At 35.0% G+C, this 19814-nt stretch overlaps 1 protein-coding gene across 8 annotated transcripts in view; it reads right to left on the minus strand.

The window, feature by feature from the left end:
* Positions 1-19814, minus strand: part of dnc (phosphodiesterase dunce) — a 220604-nt gene that overhangs the window by 111740 nt on the left and 89050 nt on the right. Inside the window, exon 2 of one of the 8 annotated variants that reach the window (XM_076364595.1) lies at positions 13984-14823. The exons of the other annotated variants lie outside the window; for them this stretch is intronic. Within the exon in view, the coding sequence (XP_076220710.1) occupies positions 13984-14222 (239 nt within the window). The 5' untranslated portion in view covers positions 14223-14823. The remainder of the gene's footprint in view (positions 1-13983; positions 14824-19814) is intronic. 8 annotated transcript variants of the gene reach the window in all.

Consider the following 19814-nt stretch of genomic DNA (forward strand, 5'->3'; position numbering starts at 1 on the left):
TGGTTCGTGTATTCCCGAAAATCCCGGAACGTCTTACCAGTAGGAGTCTCTCTCTCTCCGTCTATTCGCGTTTTAGACGTGTTTCGGCCGCGATAAACAGAGATTTACTTTTAAAAACCGGGGTAACAAGTTCCCTCGTCCTCGCGTAGCCGCGGACGGCACGGGAGAGCTGAAAACCAGCGTCTATTACGGAGACACGCAGAAAGTAGAGGTATTTTTATGGTGGAAGTTCCCTTAACGAGACCATTCGCTGCTTTTCGTCGCGAGAGAGGAGGACACGCTGGTAAAAAGGCAGCCGCGCTCGTGTGTTTTCGAGAGCTACGCCTGAAACGAAAATGGATGACGCTTTTCACTCTGTAGCAAATTTTCGACGAGTTTTCCGATGAAAATTTCTCTTTTTCGAGTAATTTGTAATTTTATTGGTATTTGTTTATTGCTTTCATTTCTTATTTTGTTGTTGTTTATTACTCCTTAATATATTGTTTAACTTAGTTTATTTATAGTACTATTATAGTATTTGTAATTGTTATTTTCTATTCTTTACTATGGAATTATTATTTGTTGCTTATATTATAAGTAAGAAATAAGTATTCGTTAACTTATTATATCTACATATTCTATAATATTGAAATATAATTATTGTTACATCGTTAATATTCCTAGAATATAGAATTCATTAGTATAACAATAATTAGATTTTAATGTTATTGAATACGTGATTATAGATATAATAAGTTAATGAATACTTTGATGTATAAATGAAGAATAAATATTTCTTTTTTCTATAAGAATATATTATAGAATTTAATTATAGAATTCACTAGTACAGCAATAATTAGATTTTAATGTTATTGAATACGTGATTATAGATATATAATAAGTTAACGAATACTGTGAAGCATAAATAAAGAATAAATATTTCTCTTATACATAAGAATATATGTTTATATATCATTCTATTATTATTTAAAGTATTCCGTAACTTATTATACCTGCAATCACATATTCTACAATATTAACATCTAATTATTCTTACACCAACAGTATGCTGGAAAATAAAATTCACCTAACACCTTAAGCAACATCAATCCATTTCCTATTTCATTTCTTTCATTTCATCATTTCACATGTTTCGTTATATCTACTCATGTGTATTATTGTATATTTTTATTATGCAAGCTCACCACACCTCATTTGCATTCGTATCATTGAGACAATCTTCATACGTAACCAAGGTTATTGTGCAACCGGTTGACAATCGTGCACTTATTTTCATAAGTAGACGAATGAATAAATAAAATTCGGTTTCGCGCGGTTTTGCCTATGAAAATTTCGCGGGACAATGAAACCAGTGACGTCAGCAGCATTTCCGCGGGGAAGGGGAACGTACAATTTACGTCCCACACGTCGAAACAGTTGACACAAATTGGCCGGAGCCATAAACTTAAATGCATCAATGAAGATTGTAGCAATTCCCGTCAACCGGCTGCTCCTCGGGCTGTCTACGTGTGATTCAGGAATATTTGGAGGGAATCCGGATTGCTCGGCTGAATCGTGAATTGCTTCGACGGAGGACAGATGGGATGAACGATAATTTATTATATACTTTCTGCATGATTGTCAATGATACTGGATAATTCGCTTGTTCGACTTTTCGCATAATTATCAGTGGCACCGAATAATTCGTTTATGATTGAGAAACGGTAAAAGAATTGTGTAATTCATTTATAATTGAGAAATTGTAAAAGAATTGTATAAATTATTTATAATTGATAGATTGTAAAAGAATTGTATAAATCATTTATATTTCAGAAATTGCAAAGGAATTGTATAATTCATTTATAATTCAGAAATTGTAAAAGAATTGTATAATTCATTTATATTTCAGAAATTGTAAAGGAATTGTATAATTCATTTATAATTCAGAAATTGTAAAAGAATTGTATAATTCATTTATACTTGATAAAGTGTATAATTCGTTTGACTGAAAAAATGGTAAAACAGTTGTATAATTCGTTTAAGACTGAAAAATGGTAAAATAATTGTATAATACATTTATAATTGAGAAATTGTAAAAGAATTGTATAATTCATTTATAATTGAGAAGTTGTAAAAGAATTGTATAATTCATTTATAACAGAAAACTAAGAAATTGAATAACATATTTACAATTGCAAAATAAAGAATTGAATTATTTCTGTATAATAGAAAAGTACAAAATTGAATAATCTATCACTTGAATGAGTTACAAATAAAGAAGGAAAAATTGATTAATTAATCTATGAGAAAATAAAAATTCCTTTGCAATATTTTTGTAATTAATAGTAGATACTTAAGCAAGTTGATATCGATGAAATGAAATATACAGAGATTCCATATGGAATTTCTCTGTTCTCTGTGGAAATTTATATTTTGTATGCTCAAGTTTCATTTCCTTTATAACTGTTTCATTTAGAGATGAAATGAAGGTGTGTTTAATTTCATGAGGATTATTTTTCTACGTTTTTCCATGGAGCTAATGTCAAAAGATTCTTTGACAGTATTCTCCCTTGTTCTCTTTTCATTATTTCATAACATTTCGAGTTTACCTTATATTGAGTGATCCACATTGCGTCCAATTAGAAGGTGACATTCAATTACCGGGAAAATTTCATTTGTAATTCAATTGTAACGTGCATAACCTGTTGACATTAAATTAATAGTATATTTAGTAACGTGAAACTAAGAACAAAGGTTTGCTTCCAAGTCAAATTTACTGAAACGACGCGCGACCGTTAGAATATCGTTAAACGACAGTAGATTACGTCTGTGTTTAATGAACTTGACGAGTTTACAGACGAAACGAGCGAGTGCAATTAAAAACAAAAATAACTGACTATTTATAAGTCATTTTCCTTGTATTCCACGAGGACAGAATTCAATAGAACTGTTCAAATAATCACTGGAGCTGGAAAGAATCATTTCCAACGTCATTATAAAATACCATCCTTTTGCAACTTTGAACTTTGAATATTTGAATAAATAAACAACATTTAATAACTGTATATACATACAATTATTATTAAACACTATATAATATCATTTAAAACTTTGAAAATTTTGAAATTTTGAGCATAGAATATTATACTTTCCGAAACAACATTTATGGAAATTAGAATAAACATACAACGCTTAATAATTATATTCAGAATAATTAACAAACATCATACCTTCTAAAATTTCGAATTTGTCCGAAACGTTTCCAAAAAGATTTCCCCATCAAAATTGAAACATCACGATGGAACTTAACTATCCCTAACGAAGCAAAGATTAATACAGTAAAATGCTATACTTTGACAATTGCCTGAGATCCAGTTGACGATCCATCGTAATTTTAAATAATCACGGTTTTCCTGAATAGAAGAAAATTGTTTGCTTCGAACAATAGCCAAGCCGGATCTCGTAATCCACGCGTTATTAACTAATAAAAGGTTTCTGGGAGCTAAACACGTTGTGTAATGAATTTCGTAACCGGTGGGTACTACGTGGATTTTCCGTGTCGTTCAATTAGGCGACCGTGACGCGGCCATTTTCCTCCTCGCCACGGCTTCTGCTGTTCACTTGCTTGTCGTCGGGGATCACTTGAACCCGGCGGAAGAAAAGGAGGGAAAAAAATATACACGTATGGAGGAATCGATTGGAAGTCAGCGACGCGCAATTCCCGTCGACAGCGAAGTTCGATCGTTCCCTTTGTCGGCGGCGATTTGAACGTCAAACACAATCTATCGGGATCTCGAGTCGGACGCGAGTTTAAAGTTGTAAAATGGGAATGGAGAATTTAAATATCAATTCCGGGGACTTGATGGATGTGTCATTTCGACGGATTTTGGAATTGTTGTTGAAACATTTGGTGGAATCAAGTAATTGAATACTTGTTCAGAGAATGGAATATTTAAATGTCAATTTTGGGATCTTGACGGAGTCATTTCGATAAATTTTGAAAGTGCAGTTGAAAAATTTGGTTGAATTAATCAATTAATAATTAAATAATATTTATTAGTAGAGTCAGTATGTTTAGAAAAAGGATATTCAAATGTTTGTCAAAATTGTTTAACTTAGAGTTAGAGAATTCATAAAGTTCTGACAAGTTTAAATTTCATTGAATTGATCCCCATCGATTTCCTTGATAATATAATTAAATGCGAATTGTTTTAACATTACGGGCATCGAACCTGTCAAACTGTCAGACTTCGGGTTTTCCGTTTTAATATTTAATAGTAGCAAAAACTGGTTTAGACGGAAATTATTAATTAAATAGATATATTCAGTGACATGTTACAATAAAAGTCGTGCAGCTTTTCAAAAAACAAAGATTTCAATCTTATTATTCCGAAGAATTAAATTTTCTAGCATCTTATTATTTATCAATCGAAGATCCTTTGTGCTATAAAACGATAGAATTGAAACTATTATCAACGATTTTTCTAATTTCATATAGAATTTCACTTCGTTTCAACAATACAGCAAATGAATTGATTCTAATAGAAATAGAAATCTAATTTTCACTTTTTATATCCCAAATTAGATTGTTCACTTAGTAACCAACGAACTACCAAAGAAATAATTTAGCAATTAACCCTTCTACGGTGTATAGAATAATTCAAAATAATATTCCACCCCTAAAGGGTTAAGAGGAGGCTCAATCAACAACGTATACCTCAAACAATTAGTTATTAAACATAACGAGTACTATACGAGAGAATAAATAATTTTCAAAATAAAATTCTACCGTTAAACGTTTAAAAGAAGGCTCAATCAACACCGTACACTTCAAACAATTAACACGTTGAACGCCGCACGATTTCATCGAGCAAAATACACAAAATGGAAAAAATACAATATTAAATCATTTGACTGAATTGGATTATTATCATTGCACGTTCATCAAACTGAATGTCACCGCAATGGGTATCATTATTTATAATGTAGAAATGTTTGCGAATAATCATCGTTTAATTGAGAGAATTACAGTAATTCGATTTGCTTGGGGGTCACCGGTGACCCCCATGGCATTCAACGTGTTAATTACTAAACACAAGTATAATATACATAGCAAAGATACAAAGCAAGAATTATTAATTGTTTCATATGAAACTTTATATTACCCTATTATATATTATATTATATATTATATAATACGAGAGAATAAATAATTTTCAAAATAAAATTCCACCGTTAAACGTTTAAAAGAATGCTCAATCAACACCATACACTTCAAATAATGAATTACTAAACGCGACAAGTATAATACACAAAGCAAAGATACAAAGCAAGAATTATTAATTCTTTGATATGAAAATTCTTATATTACCCCATTATCTAGTTATTCACGTTACGGAAAATTTCTATTCGAAATCAATTATCTTCCAAGTCATAATTATTCCCTTGTAATTTGAAAGCTCCGATCGGTGACCGCCGTGGCAATCAGACTGTTAAAGAATAAACAATTCCCATAACGAAATTCCATCGGCAAAGGGTTGAGAGACATGCGAAAATCGGGGAAATACGCGACGTGGATAGGTTCTCGTCAATCATCGGCGCCGAATGTCAACGACTGGTGCCAGCCGTGTCCGAAAATCGATAGCGGCGTCGTTCCGCGACCAGCCTTGCACAACCACCTGAAATAACGAGACGTTATGGTCGTCGTAAATCCGTCGGAGGCTTTAAATCCAAACTTCACCGTGTATCTTGCCTGCCACTCGTTCTGTAAACCCGTCAAGTTCACTAGCCGAGTGACGGCCGTCGTGGAAACTCGGCCCGACGAACTTCGTCCACGCCAGAATGCACCCTCATTGTCTAAACTTATCGAGAGCACAACTGCGAAGACTCCGCTGAAACAACCGGCGTCGTGCTATTTTATTTTCCCGGCGCGCAGTGTATATCGTCCCTCGTCTGCCGCCATTGTTCAACTTTATAACCGCTCGTGGACCAAGTTTTTAGGGGACGCTGCGCGGAAAATTGTAGCTTGATATTGGGGAAAGTTGGACCTTTCATTCTGGGACGTGTATATTAACCCCTTCCAGTGCAATCACCAGCGAGACTCGCGATGAAGATTTCTAGACTAATTTAACACTAAAACTACCAGGGGGGTCAAATGACCCATGCCTGATGTCTTCTTTTTGCAATTATTAGAAAGGTAACAAATGTTTCTCTGAGAAATTATTAAAGAAATTTATTTAGCACTACGCAAACTGAATTGTAAATCGATTAAAGTCTGAACAGATGCACTCTTGGAGTTTCTGTAGCGAAATTTTCAAAAGTAAATTAAACTGCTCGGTAGTTTTAGTGTTAACCCTTTGCACTCGAGAGGTGACTCTCAGTCTTGATTTGATGCAGCAGAACTATAAAATTGAATATTTGGTATTTTAACACAAGGTTTACGGAACGCGTCAAATTGATGCATATTGGATTTCAGGAATATTTTGTAAATGTTTACGCCGATTTTGATTGATGCGATCACACTGACATGTCCCCGATTACCTACTATCAAATCTCCAGTTTCCACAATCTAAATAAACGAGCATCTATTCTTTTAGAAATAATAGAATGAAGTGTACAATAAATGCCCGTAAATCTAGTGTTAAATGAAACTTTGTACTGCTATAGGAAATATTTAAATAAAATTACTTTGTCGATTAATTTATCTGTGAATGTTCGTTAAATTAGTTTCAATGTCGTTTATATCTCGTCGGAAAATGTTGAATATTTGGAGTGAAAAACTTTCGAGTGCAAAGGGTTAACAACAATCGATGTTCTCCATTACCCACGGATCAAAGCACAGAACTATTTCGCTGTTATCAGTGTGTTATCTTCAAATGAAATTTCCGCTTGAAGTGGAATGGACAATTTTGCTGCTTTTCTAAACTGCCGATAGTAAAATGTTACACGAGCTTACTAGCGAAAGTGAATAGTACGTCAAGCGGTTAATTTAGTGTTAATTAAATTCTGGATGAGCGTTTTGTTTTTCATTTCTCGAGGTGTTCGGGGATTGTTGCAGGAATTTTTTTATATTGTGCTATTGGTGCTTTAGAGTGAAGCAATTGTGAATGGTAATTTGGGAATGTTAATTGTGGTTCTTTAAAAATTTTGTTGCTACGTTTTAGTTGATGGTTGTGAGTAGTTTTTTATATTATACTGTTGTTACCTTGTGTTTGAATAATTGTAAATAGGACCTTGTAAATATTAAGTATGATTTTTGATTAATTTCCTTGCAACCTTTCCGTTGAAGATTATAATTACTTTTTTATATTATACTGTTGTTACCTCGCGTTTGAACAATTTCAAACAGAACCTTGGAAATATTAATTACGATTTTTGATTAATTTTCTTGCAACCTTTCCATTGCAGCTTATAATTACTTTTTCACATTATACTGTTGTTACTTTACATTTACATAATTGTTAGTAGTACCTTGGAAATATTAATCATGATTTTCTTCAATTCTCTTGCAGCCGTTTCATTGAAGCTTGTAATTACTTGCCCACATCGTACTATTATTACTTTGTATCCGAATAATCGTAAATAGTACTTAACAAATATTAATCATGATAATATAAGAAATCATTAACATTCGATAATTAAACATTTAATGAATTCAAAATTTAAAGAAAAACGATGAGCATTATTAAGGATTTCAAAGTTTAAAATTATCATTCCCAAAAGAGAGTTAAATCCATAATTAAAGAGAAAGGAATTAAACGTTTAATTATAATACTAAATTAATAGTGAACAAGAATTCGTTCGTTAAAAAGGAGAAACGAACAATGCAGAGTGCTAGGTTAAGTCCTGCAGCACGCACAACCGCAAGTAGGCGATTGTTGCTATCTTTTGTTTACACTGCGCTCGGAATAGATTTGTTTTACAATCCCGATAATACTTCGAATTTAGTATTCTGTTTACAGCGGGGCTCAATAACGATTTGCAATCTTTTTTTTCCCCCTTCTTCTTTCCGGGTCGTAATCTCGACGAGGAGCCCCGATAAAACCGCTCCGCTGGATATGAAAACCAAACACAGAAAACATGAAATCGTCGTCGCGTGAAATTGATACAGGCGAGAACAGCGAAATTGAATCCTTCATTGTCTAAAAACTGGTTACTCCCCTTTCCTGAAATTCGGCAATATTATTCTGTGCACGTCGGATGAATATTTTTGCCTGTTAATTAGAAGAGAAAAGAATAGGAACGTGGAAACTGGTTCAGAATAGTGGTGGACTGAATTCTGGTTTTGAAATGTGTAATGGTTTTGGATTAATTAAATATTAATGTTGCAATGATATTGATGGTAATGATTAATAATAGTTTATGGTGATATAAGATGGTAATCAATGATAATGATTAATAGTAGCTGATAATAATATAAGATAGGAATTAATGGTACTAGTTAATCGTGGATTAATTATATTAATTGATTATTAATATTGCCATGATATTGATGGTAATGATTAATAGTAGTTGATGGTGATATAAGATACGAATTAATGGTACTAATTAGTAGTGGATCAATTAAATATTGATATTGTAATGTTATTAGTATTATTAATCGGTGTTAATTGTTGAAATATATTACTAATAACTACCGATAATTACTAATGATTATTAGTATTTATTACTGTATTATATTATCACTGATTAATACCAATCAATAGTACTAATAACATTACGATATCAATATCTAATTAATCCAATAACTATTCCACGAAATCTATTTTCTCACAAGAATCCAGAAAGAGAAATTAGACCAAAATTATCCTAATCCATTTCTTAGTCAAAAATTTGATAATTTACATGATGCAATTTTTTATTGTCCCACAAACGAGTCGAAGTAGATAATTTCTGAAAGAAGTTAAATTAAAAGTGCTCTTTGTAAACCGAGGATAATTACAGTTTCTAAGAGTTCCACCGTAAAATGATTAATTACCGGTCTTCATGCAGAATGCGCATTTGTAACGTTAATAGCATTAGATACCGGTTGCAGGTGCAACGGGAATTACTGTAACTGGTTAACGTCGCAATTACACGTTGCGATTAACGCGCAAACGAATTCGAGCTGCCGGATCAACCTCTGTTTCAATGATCTAACGAGTGTTTGCGCTCGCTCTGTTTATTGCTGACATTTTGTTTCGTCGGACGTTTCGTGTAATTATCAAATGCACCGTGTGTCCGAGAAATTGTTATCGGGACTTCTATTATTCGTTCTGTTATCAGAATTAAAAGAAAAAACAATTGATTTCTTTAAAAATATATTGTGACACATAATATGTAAAAATAAATATTACTCAATAATAAAATAATGATTGAATTACTATTTAAACATTGTAATTAAATGATAGTTATTTAATTCAATATAATAACAAGCATTATTCAATGTACTCGATAAGAATTGTTCTAAGTACAGAAGCAATTCGAATATTTAATTTATTGTTACAGAAATATTAAATGAAATATTAAACAATTATTAATACTAGAACTACTGTATTAATTATAGATATCTCAAAAGTACCGAATATTCGAAATGATCTTGAAAATCAATGGTTCCATTTGAATATCAGATAATTATCCGATAATTAACACTAGGTTTATGGACATTTATTGTACAGTTTATTCTATTGTTCCTGGGGAAGTTGATATTCGTTCATTTAGATTCTGGAAATTGTAGATGTAGAAATAGACAATCAGGATTCATATTCATGTAATTGGATCAACGAAAACCGATTGAAACATTTACCAAATAATGTTTATAAAATTCAATCCGCGTCAAATTGACGCGTTCCGTAAACCTAGTGTTAACTATAACTAAGGAGGGACTGAAAATAATCTATTGTCAAAATTTTTATAGGTATTACATGTTAATGTTAACTAAACGCTCGGTAGTCCCAGCGCCGAGTAAAATATGAATATTTCCAAATTCCAGCGTATTTAGTTAAGCATCCGGAAATATAGGTCACGAGCACGCGAAACACGTATCCAGCTGCATTTCACATTACATCAAACCAAACAAACAGGGTCCGAGTAAAATGGAAACAGAAATAAAATCTATCGTAGTACGACCGCAGCAGAAATAGAAGTGAAGCAAGAAACACGGAACAAATATAGAAGGAAAATAATGGGCGTCTGCGTGTATAAGGGAATCGGAATTGGAACGATGTATGTACGTGTACGTATCAGGATGTACACGTATTATCATTATTATTTATTATTTATTTCTGACACGATACGCGTGAAGAGTAGATGGTGTTGATTTCTTACAGTATCCTCTCACGCAATATGTCCTTTACATGTCACAATAACGAAAAGTCCTTAAAGTCTTTATTGTGTAAGAGAAGCTCTAAAAACGATCTCGCCGAGAACTTTTGAACACCACTTATGTGTACATTTTAATTTAGTTTGAAATAATGTGACGTGAAATAACTGATAAACTAATTTTTTTTCAAATTTTGAATTAGACTACTTTTATAAGTATGGGCCAATATTTTTGTTTCTTTTAATTTAGTTTAAAATAACGTGATGTCAAATAACTGAAAAACTTATCTTCTTCAAAGTTTGAATTAGATTACTTTTATAATTATGGGCCCATATTTTTGTTTGTTTTAATTTAGTTCAAAATAATATGACGTGAAATGACTGATAAACTCATTTTTTTCAAACTGTGATTTAGACTGCTCCCGTAATTATAAAGACATATGTGTATATATGTGTATGCGTGCGTCCTGGATGATCGAAATAATGACAATCCCATCGAGTGCTGAGACGAGGCTCTCACCGCGGCGAGAGAACATTTAGGCGTGGCGGACGTGCGTCCATAGGTGCTGTCAATATAATTTTCCATTAGCCGGGCTGAATGGGAAACCTCGATTATGCTCGAAAATTAGGTCGCGGACGCCGCGAGTAGAAGAAGGATTTATTACAATACCCGCGATATCCTGACGCCTCTATGTTAATTAGAAAATATACGAATGAACGACGATCTAGAACCTTACCTAGACAGATAAAAATAACCATTACTGGTGTCCCCTTTCCTCAATTATTAAAAAGATAACAGATATGTCTCTAAGAAATTATTAAACAAGATTCAGCACCATGCAAACTAAATTACGAATCAAAGTCTCAATAGATGCCCTCTTAGAGTTTCTATAAAAGAATTTCAAAAAGTCAATGGAACTGCTCGGTAATTTTAGTATTAACACTAGACCTATGAATATTTATTGTACAGTTTATTCTACTGTTCCCAGAAACACTAATGTTCGTCCGTTTAGATCTAGCAAATCAAATGTTTAAAAATATATTATTAGGAACCATAGTCACCTAATTAAACCAATCAAAATCGATCTAAACATTTAATAAATAATGTTTATAAAATTCAATATGAGTCAAAATCGACTCAAACATTCAACAAACAATGTTTATAAAATTCAATATGAGTGAAAATCGACCCAAACATTCAACAAACAATGTTTATAAAATTCAATATGAATGAAATTGGCATGATCCGTAGATCTAGTGTTAAAAAATCGAGAGATTTATCAGTGAACACGTTCACTTAGATTTTTCAGAAAGGGACGAGGAACAACCGAGCATCCCCCGAAAGGTCGGGGTGAAAGCTCGGTATCGATCACGAAAGAGTTGGCGTGCCGCACGGTTGTTAAGGGTGTTTATCACCTACGTGCTCTTCAGGGTCGTCAGATTTGTGTCAAGAACTCCTTTCTTGCACTCGCGCGATATGCATGTACTGCTAGCCCGTAAAAGAAACTCATCGAACGTACGCGGAAGAATTTACTGCCCTGGAAATCGCTGCGTCTCGTTCCTCCGGCAACGATCCCTTTAATGGCGGCCGAAGACGACGATGACGACGACGCACGGCCTCGACTTTGTCGAGCGAGAAACCCCTGGCTTCCCACGTGGATCCATTTTGTTCTCGTTAACGTGTAATGACCACGTTTATATTCTTTTCGTGTAAGTTAATAGGGCTGCGAAGGAATCGGGGGAACGTGTTAGTTGGCAATTATGTTGCGGTACTGACAGTGTCGAGTTGAACTTTTCTGTAGGGTGTGTTGGAGAGTAATCGTGGTGAAAGGCAATTTTTCATGGGAAGATTGGTTGAAGTTGAGGGGTCATATTGTTTTGTGATGAGGGATTGTCTTTTAATTTGGTTATTGGTAGTTTTGTAATTGTTGTAATTGTATTGTGATGTTTAGTTTTAACTAGTGGTAATTATTGTTGTTAGGTATGTTGTAAAGTTTAGTTTTAGCTAGTTACTAGTTGTAATTATTGTAAGTAATTATATTGTAATCTCTAGTTTTAAGTAGTAGTAACTATTGTGATTAAATATTTTGTAAATTTCAGTTTTAATCGATTGAAGTTGTAGTAATTAATTATATTGTAATCTTTAGTTTCAACTAGTAGTAACTACTATGATTAAATATTTTATAAATTATAGTTCTAACCAATTGAAGCTATAGTAATTAATTATATTGTAATCTGTAGTTTTAACTAGTAGTAACTATTATGATTAAATATTTTATAAATTTCAGTTTTAATCGATTGCAGCTATAGTAATTAATTATATAGTAATCTTTAGTTTCAACTAGTAGCAAGTATTATGATTAAATATTTTATAAATTATAGTTCTAACCAATTGAAGCTATAGTAATTAATTATATTGTAATTTCTAGTTTTAACTAGTAGTAACTACTATGATTAAATATTTTATAAATTTTAATTTCAACCAGTTGAAAATATAGCAATTAATTACATTGTAACCTTCAATTTCAACTAGTAGAAACCATTATAATAAAACATATAATAAATCTCAGTTCCAACTGTCAGCAACTATTATAACTAAATAACTAATAAACCTTAATTTTCCTAGTGGCAACTATTAATATCAACATTAATATTCCTGCACCCGCTATATCACGAACACCTAATTAAAATTAATAAATTCATAACCCTTTTCCTACTACTTAAATTAATTTCGTAAAGAAATTCGTACTAATCCTTTCACGTCACTAATTAGAGATTTCGGTTGCGAGATAAAGACGAAAAGCGATCGCAGCCATTGCTCCCGAGAATAGCTCAAAGTCCAGATGGTAAACGAATTTTCGTCGGACGGTTGGTAAGCTGCAGCGCAAGCGAGCTGCACATCGATTACATTAGCATTAAGGGTTGTAAGTGGATCGGATTTAATAAACCCCGATGGATATAATCTGAAATGGGTATTAAGCGGTGCAGCCTACTTCCACGAGGTTCCCACGTAAGGGCGCGGAACATCGATGGCGTTATTCCTGGTCTGTTTATTAGGACCATTTAATGCTGATCCCATGATAGTAATTAAATGGAAATGGACGGTAAATTATAAACTGGCCCATTCATTCGAACGTCGGTTTCATCTTCCTGATCCCTAATCCACGAATTCCCATCAATCCCTCTTCACAGAATCTAGATCATTCCATTTTCAAAATGAACATAGTAAATCAACACTATTAACCTAGTTAAATAATCTTAAATCCTTTCATTAAATATATAAACTAACTCGAAGAATTCCATTCGTTCGACAAAAAGAATTTCTATAATTAATGTGAAACTTTTGAACGTTTCGGAATTTAATTGTGAATGTATAGAACGTTCTATAAATATTGTCATTTTCTTATTGTAAATTTGTATGTTATTTTTATGTAAAAACTATTAACCACCTGTTGATCTAAACCAATCCTTTACAACCCTTAAATCAGTATAAACTTTCTTTGGCTAAAATGAAGATCAGTTGATTAATTCTGATGTCAATTAAATAGTACAGTGAATGAAATAGAAAATTTCCTTTTCGTTCCTCCAGTCATTCACCCTTTCATTTTAGCTTTTCCCTCGGTACAGTGGAAAGTTGAAGTGCTCGGTCTGATAAACTCTTCACGGAGCCACTTTAAAAACTAATTAACGGCTCCCGGGACTCACCTCTTGTTACGATCGACGTAATAACGTCGCGAGTGGCGTCTAAGACGATGCCGACGTCTGTCGATATACGACAGACTAATCGCGGCCTCTCTCGAATTCCGCCTGGAATCGCTACGATCTCGATTATCCTTTGCTAGAGAATTCCTCCTCGAGTCCTGCTTCTGATTCTGATGCTCCTTCGATCTGACGATCATCCAGATGAAGAACAACAGGGCGATCATCGTCGTGTCTTCGATCATCGCCTCCGTCCAGCTCGCCCATCGATCCGGACATCGATCACTGACACTTCTTATTTATTTAACACTAATGCAATAGTATTTTCATTTTCATATTTTTATTTTGATATTAATAGGTTCACTCGCTTTTTATTTATTTAATACTAATGCAATAGTATTTTCATTTTTTATATTTGCACTTTGATATTAATAGGTTCACTCATTTTTGATTTATTTAATACTAATGCAATAGTATTTTCATTTTTATATTTGTATTTTGATGTTCATAGATGCACTCATTTTTTATTTATACTTTAATATTAATGCAATAAGAGTTTCGTTTTATATTTGTATTTTGATATTCATATATTCACTCACTTTTAATTGATATTTTAATAATAACGTGATAATGTTCTTATATTTCGTAGTTTATATTTATATGTCAATTTATATTTTTATACTAATAACCTCACTCACGAAATCCCACACTGCATAATCATCATTTTGTATTTTCTTTATGATCGCTTAAAGAATCTCTGATCATATAATGCTCGAGTCATTTGCGATTAAAGTTCTAATTGCAATAAACATTTTTCCGCAATGATTGCAATAAAATAGTTTGTGCCTTATTGTGAAGAGTGAATTATTATTTAGAAACATTAATAAATAATGACTTTGGTGCGTCTCAATCTCTCATTTCCATGTCAATTTAAATAAAAATAATTTAATCTGTAGAAACTAAGAATTAAAATAAGGTAATTCGATCATTATACAATTCATATACCATGAAACTTAACGAATTTACATTTTATCCCGTAAAAATGTATTGAAAATAATAGAACACAATATTCAGTAAAATTTAATGAAATTTCGGGTTGTTCGTTATTTATTACGATGCTTGCTGCATGAAAAAAACTCGATGCTTCTTAAAAGTGTTTAATCAAACGGGGACTCGTGTAAACATCCGCAATCTACTGATTAGAACACGCGGTGAGTCGCCGTTCGTTCGGAACTTGACGTGTCCTCCGCAGTTTCCGGTGTTCTCCAATAAAAATGAAAGAATCTCGAAGCTGGGACACGCGTATCCGGCAGGAGCCGGTTCGAGAACAATAAATATTGTCCGTGGATCCCGTTGAACGGCTCTTGTCCTAAATCTCGCGGATAATGGATCACCGCGCCGCGTCGCCGCGAATTATGAAGTTGCCGATGATTTCTGTTGAAACGGTGGTGAGTGGCCCGATTTCCCTTGCCAAGATGTCCCGACATTTCCTCGCCGCGATCGTTGTTACGAGAACCCTGGAAAATTCTCTCGAAACCACTGCCAGAACTCGAGGCTATTCAGTTTGGGAACGAAAAATATAGGAAACAAACATTTCGGGTACTTATTTCGAGATCAAATTTACACCGACTCGTAGACCACGATAGAAGGAACGAAAAAGTATTCGTCCATTTTTCTGTGAAACTAACAGATGAAGAAGGAGAATCGAAAGAAATAGGAATCTTAGTTGATACGATAGACGGTAGCCATTGCTGTTGCGCAGTGGCACTGCGCAGCTCGAGCTTCTAATGGTGTGTCAATACTTAAATAGATAATTAATACTAGACCCAGTTCAACTGAATTAGGTTGAATCTGTCGTTGATTAAAGATATTGAAGTGAGATCTATCGTAGACTGAGTATATTGAAATTACGTCCATCGCGAGATAGATATTTTGAGGTTAAGTCTACCTCACATTAAATACATCAAAGTCAACTCCATCATAGAACAGATATATCAAAGTTAAATCTCTAACAAATTAGATTCAGCGGAGTCAAATCCATCATACGTTAAATATACCAAGATCAGCCTGTCCTAAGCTAGCTACACCCAAGATTCATCCCGATCATCCCACAGTAGCTTCATCCAAAATGAAAGAGCCACGTTCACCAGGAACACATCAATATCATCAACGTCAAAGTTAGATCTGCCAACAGTAAATCCCACAATGCCAATCCCAAAGACATCCCGAAGTTAGCTCGAGACGTAGCTCCCTACAATCTTAGCGTCCCTAATTTCTCTGTGCACGAGCTACAAATCATTCATTGGTAAAGGTTCCTCAGCATCTGCGACGCCCGGTATCCAGTAAAATCAATGCCGTAACAATACCAGTCCCCCAGGAAGAACGGTGTCTCGGATTTCTGAAGGAGCTATCCGAGTCCTCCTTAACGATGTCCAACACAGCGATCTTCGGGGTCCTCCTTTGACGGAACCAGGTCCGTTCAGTTTTTTCCCCAGAACCACTCGGCAGCTTTGCGACGAAAAAAAAGACGAAGAAAAGACAGAAAGGAAGAGGAGAGGAGAAGAATTAATCCTGGCGAAGCGGAGTGCTTCACAAATATTAATACTTCCACGATCCCTGGGAACCAGCTGGTTCTCTCCCGTCTCCTTTCGCGTTGCTCGCGGCTCGAATGACGTCACCGCGACCGACGCCGCTACCGCCGACGCCGCGATACTTCCAGTCAATATTTAGCGATCGAGTCACGGTTGTGCGGAATCGAACAAAGAGTCCCCTAGCCGGTGACGAGGTTAATTGCGCCCCGTCCTGCAAACAACGCAATTTAATCGGACGATCGTGACTAGGATTTCGCCGGGACAAAAGACGGAGATCGGGGGCCAGATGAGAGCGGCGGAGCCAACGGTGAATCGGAGAAAATGCTCGCCGGTAACCCACCCTTAAAGGTGGAACTTAGCTCTTGACCTGTTGCTACTGGTCGTTTCATAAGCAAGTGCCAAAGATTTTGACGCTTGGAAGTTTGATAAGGGACGAGTGGAATACGCTTCGAGTTTCTGTTACGGAAATAGTTGTGTGGGCTAGGTTTCGTTTGGATTGATACTTTGAGCTACAGGTCGTTTCATAAGGGAAGGGTAGCGGCTTTGAATTTTGGAAGTTATAATTGATGAGTAGATATGCTTGGAGTTTGTGTTAGAGAGATGGTTGTATGAGTTAGATTCTGTTTGAATTGTTACTTTGAGGTATAGGTCGTTTCAAAAGGCAGGGTTCGAATAATAGAAATATATGAAATTCCAGTCAAGTTTCGGATCTGATTATTATTCAATCCTTTCATGAACCATTGATGGAACACTTCGATAGGCTAATGTCAAGCCATTATTTAGAACTACAGGTTGCTTCAGAACATATAATACTCCACCAATTCAATCAGCAAGATTCCATTCGCAATACACTGATAAAATCAACATCTATTAATCCAAGAATACAGGGTGATTCAAAAACCACAAACAGATTTCCATTTATACGTATCATTGTTTGGTTTAAATTGCATCTGCGATGAATACTATCCGATCCGAAAAGCTCAATTTTAATCAATAGTGAATCGCTGAGCCGAAAAATCGCCCGGCTTTCCCCCGATAACGTCGCGATCCTTTAGGCACGAGACATTGTTCCGCGGCGTGAGGGATCTAGGTACTTGTTGACTACGCCGCAGCGGGGAATTCCAATTTTCGTAATGGATTCCATCGATTCTGTCCGCCGTAACACGTTCCATCGCGATTCCATTGAAAAATCCCGGCCCAGGTTCTTTTTCTCCTGCCGCATCCCTCCACGGAAAATTAAGGCAGTTCATCCCCTCTACGGTCCTCCAATCAGCGGAGACAATGCGAGACGCGAAAGGGTTGAAAAGCGAGGAAGAAATTCCGCAGTACACCGCACGGCTGCCTCGCTATCGCTGGTACAAAACTTGTATTATGTAATGATCGAACTTTCGTTCGCACTGGCAAAGTTGTTGTTGGTATTCATTATTAAAAAAGAGTCAATAAATGAAATACAAAAATAACAGTATTGGAACATATAAAGAGTAAACATGGAAAACGAGAGAAATGTTTGAAAGAATTAATTGGAAAATGAATACAGTAAGTGTATAAATAAATAAAATGGTTAAATTGTGTTGCTCGTTAAAATTAATTTTCAAAGAGTCAGTGGTTCGAGATGAGTTATGTTTTAATTTCCAAAATATTCTTCGGTGTTCACTGTTAATGGGAATTGTAAAAGTTTCGAAGTTTTCATCTGGCTAGACATGAAGCGTATTTTTTTTATCTGCATTTATTGCTTTCCTTCGTGGATCAATTAATGCCGGCGAAACGAAAGTTTCACCTAGCGTTCCGCGGCCCTCGCGTGGGCCATTTATCCGGCCGCATTAGCAATGCAAAGTGACGTAGCCGCGAATGTTGAATCAGTTTCGGTGCACGCCGGGCAACGCGTGAATTTGTAATTAAGTCGCCGGGGAAAAAATGCTTCCGGCTGAAATGCAATTAACGCGACACCGGGGCTGCGGATAAAATTTTGAAACGCCCGAGCCTCGGCCATTTCCTCTCCTCCTACTGCGGATAGTTTTTATTATTCACGTTTCACGTTACCTTATAAACGTTCGAAGCAATCGTTACGAAGCGGACTGGTTTCTTTGAAAAATAGAAATTCCGAAATTTCGAGAGCAAGAGAGGAACTTTTAACTTTTGCCAAACGTATTTGGAATTTTGCAAATCTAGCTTTGGAACACGCAATATTAATTATCTGGTTATTACTTCGTTACTCAATTAGTTTCTGAATTAGCAAAAATTAGTATAACCGTGTTACGCAATAAAGATGATACAAGTGAAATATCTTTGCTTAATTTATTGATATTTCTCTCTTCAATCAGTTATAATAATTATTTTTATAATTAGTATGTATTTCAAACACAATATTCCATTAGATTCAATATTCTTCAATCAAAAATAAAATGAAAAACACAGGAAACCTGAATAATACTCTTTAAATTGTATGCTAGTGCTAGACGCCATTTTTACGGAAAAGAGCGCGAAAATCTCGAGAATTCAAACTCGAATCTTATGAAAAACCAATAACTCCACAGTCACAAGAACAAAATTCGTTTGAAAATCAAATACACATAAAGGAACATCAAAGGATTCTTTTTTCCCTTATCATTAACTTCTGCACTCGTTACTCTTCGCGCGGCTGATGACATTTCGATCATTGTTCCGAGCGCTCAAGGCTGGCTCCATTGTTCAAAGTTTAATCTACGAATCTGCGTTCCATGGCCGCCCCGCCGCAAAAAGGCAACTTATCTCGTGGTTCCGATCAACGACGCAAATTCGTTCGCACGGCCAGAACAAATGATATAACCAGGTCCATAGCAATATTGAATTTTCAATGAACTTTAACGAGCGTTTGATATAAAACGCGCGCGAAACGCCGGCTGGCCTTCCTCGCGACTCGCTGTCGGACCGTGAATTAACACCAGCGCAATAAATATTCAATAAAATGGCGGCCGAGCCAGAAGCCGTCAATAAGGAGGATGAATTTAACGGCGAGAAGTCGGGCGACACGTTTCGCGGAGGTTAATTGAAAGAATTGCGAACGGCGATCGAACGAGACGAATTGAAGCTGAAACGGAGCCACGGATGGCGAACGGAGAAATAGAATAAATTGGAACGATCATTGAATTTTTTGCTATTTGTTGAATGGTATTGTTATTCGTTGCACGAACGTTCAAACATTTTGTAATAACCAGACTGATTTTTATGCATTTATGCGAAGTTAAAGTTGATTAAAGTAATTTCTGG

Source organism: Nomia melanderi, chromosome 2 (genome assembly GCF_051020985.1).
Source record: "Nomia melanderi isolate GNS246 chromosome 2, iyNomMela1, whole genome shotgun sequence".
Lineage (NCBI taxonomy): Eukaryota > Metazoa > Arthropoda > Insecta > Hymenoptera > Halictidae > Nomia > Nomia melanderi.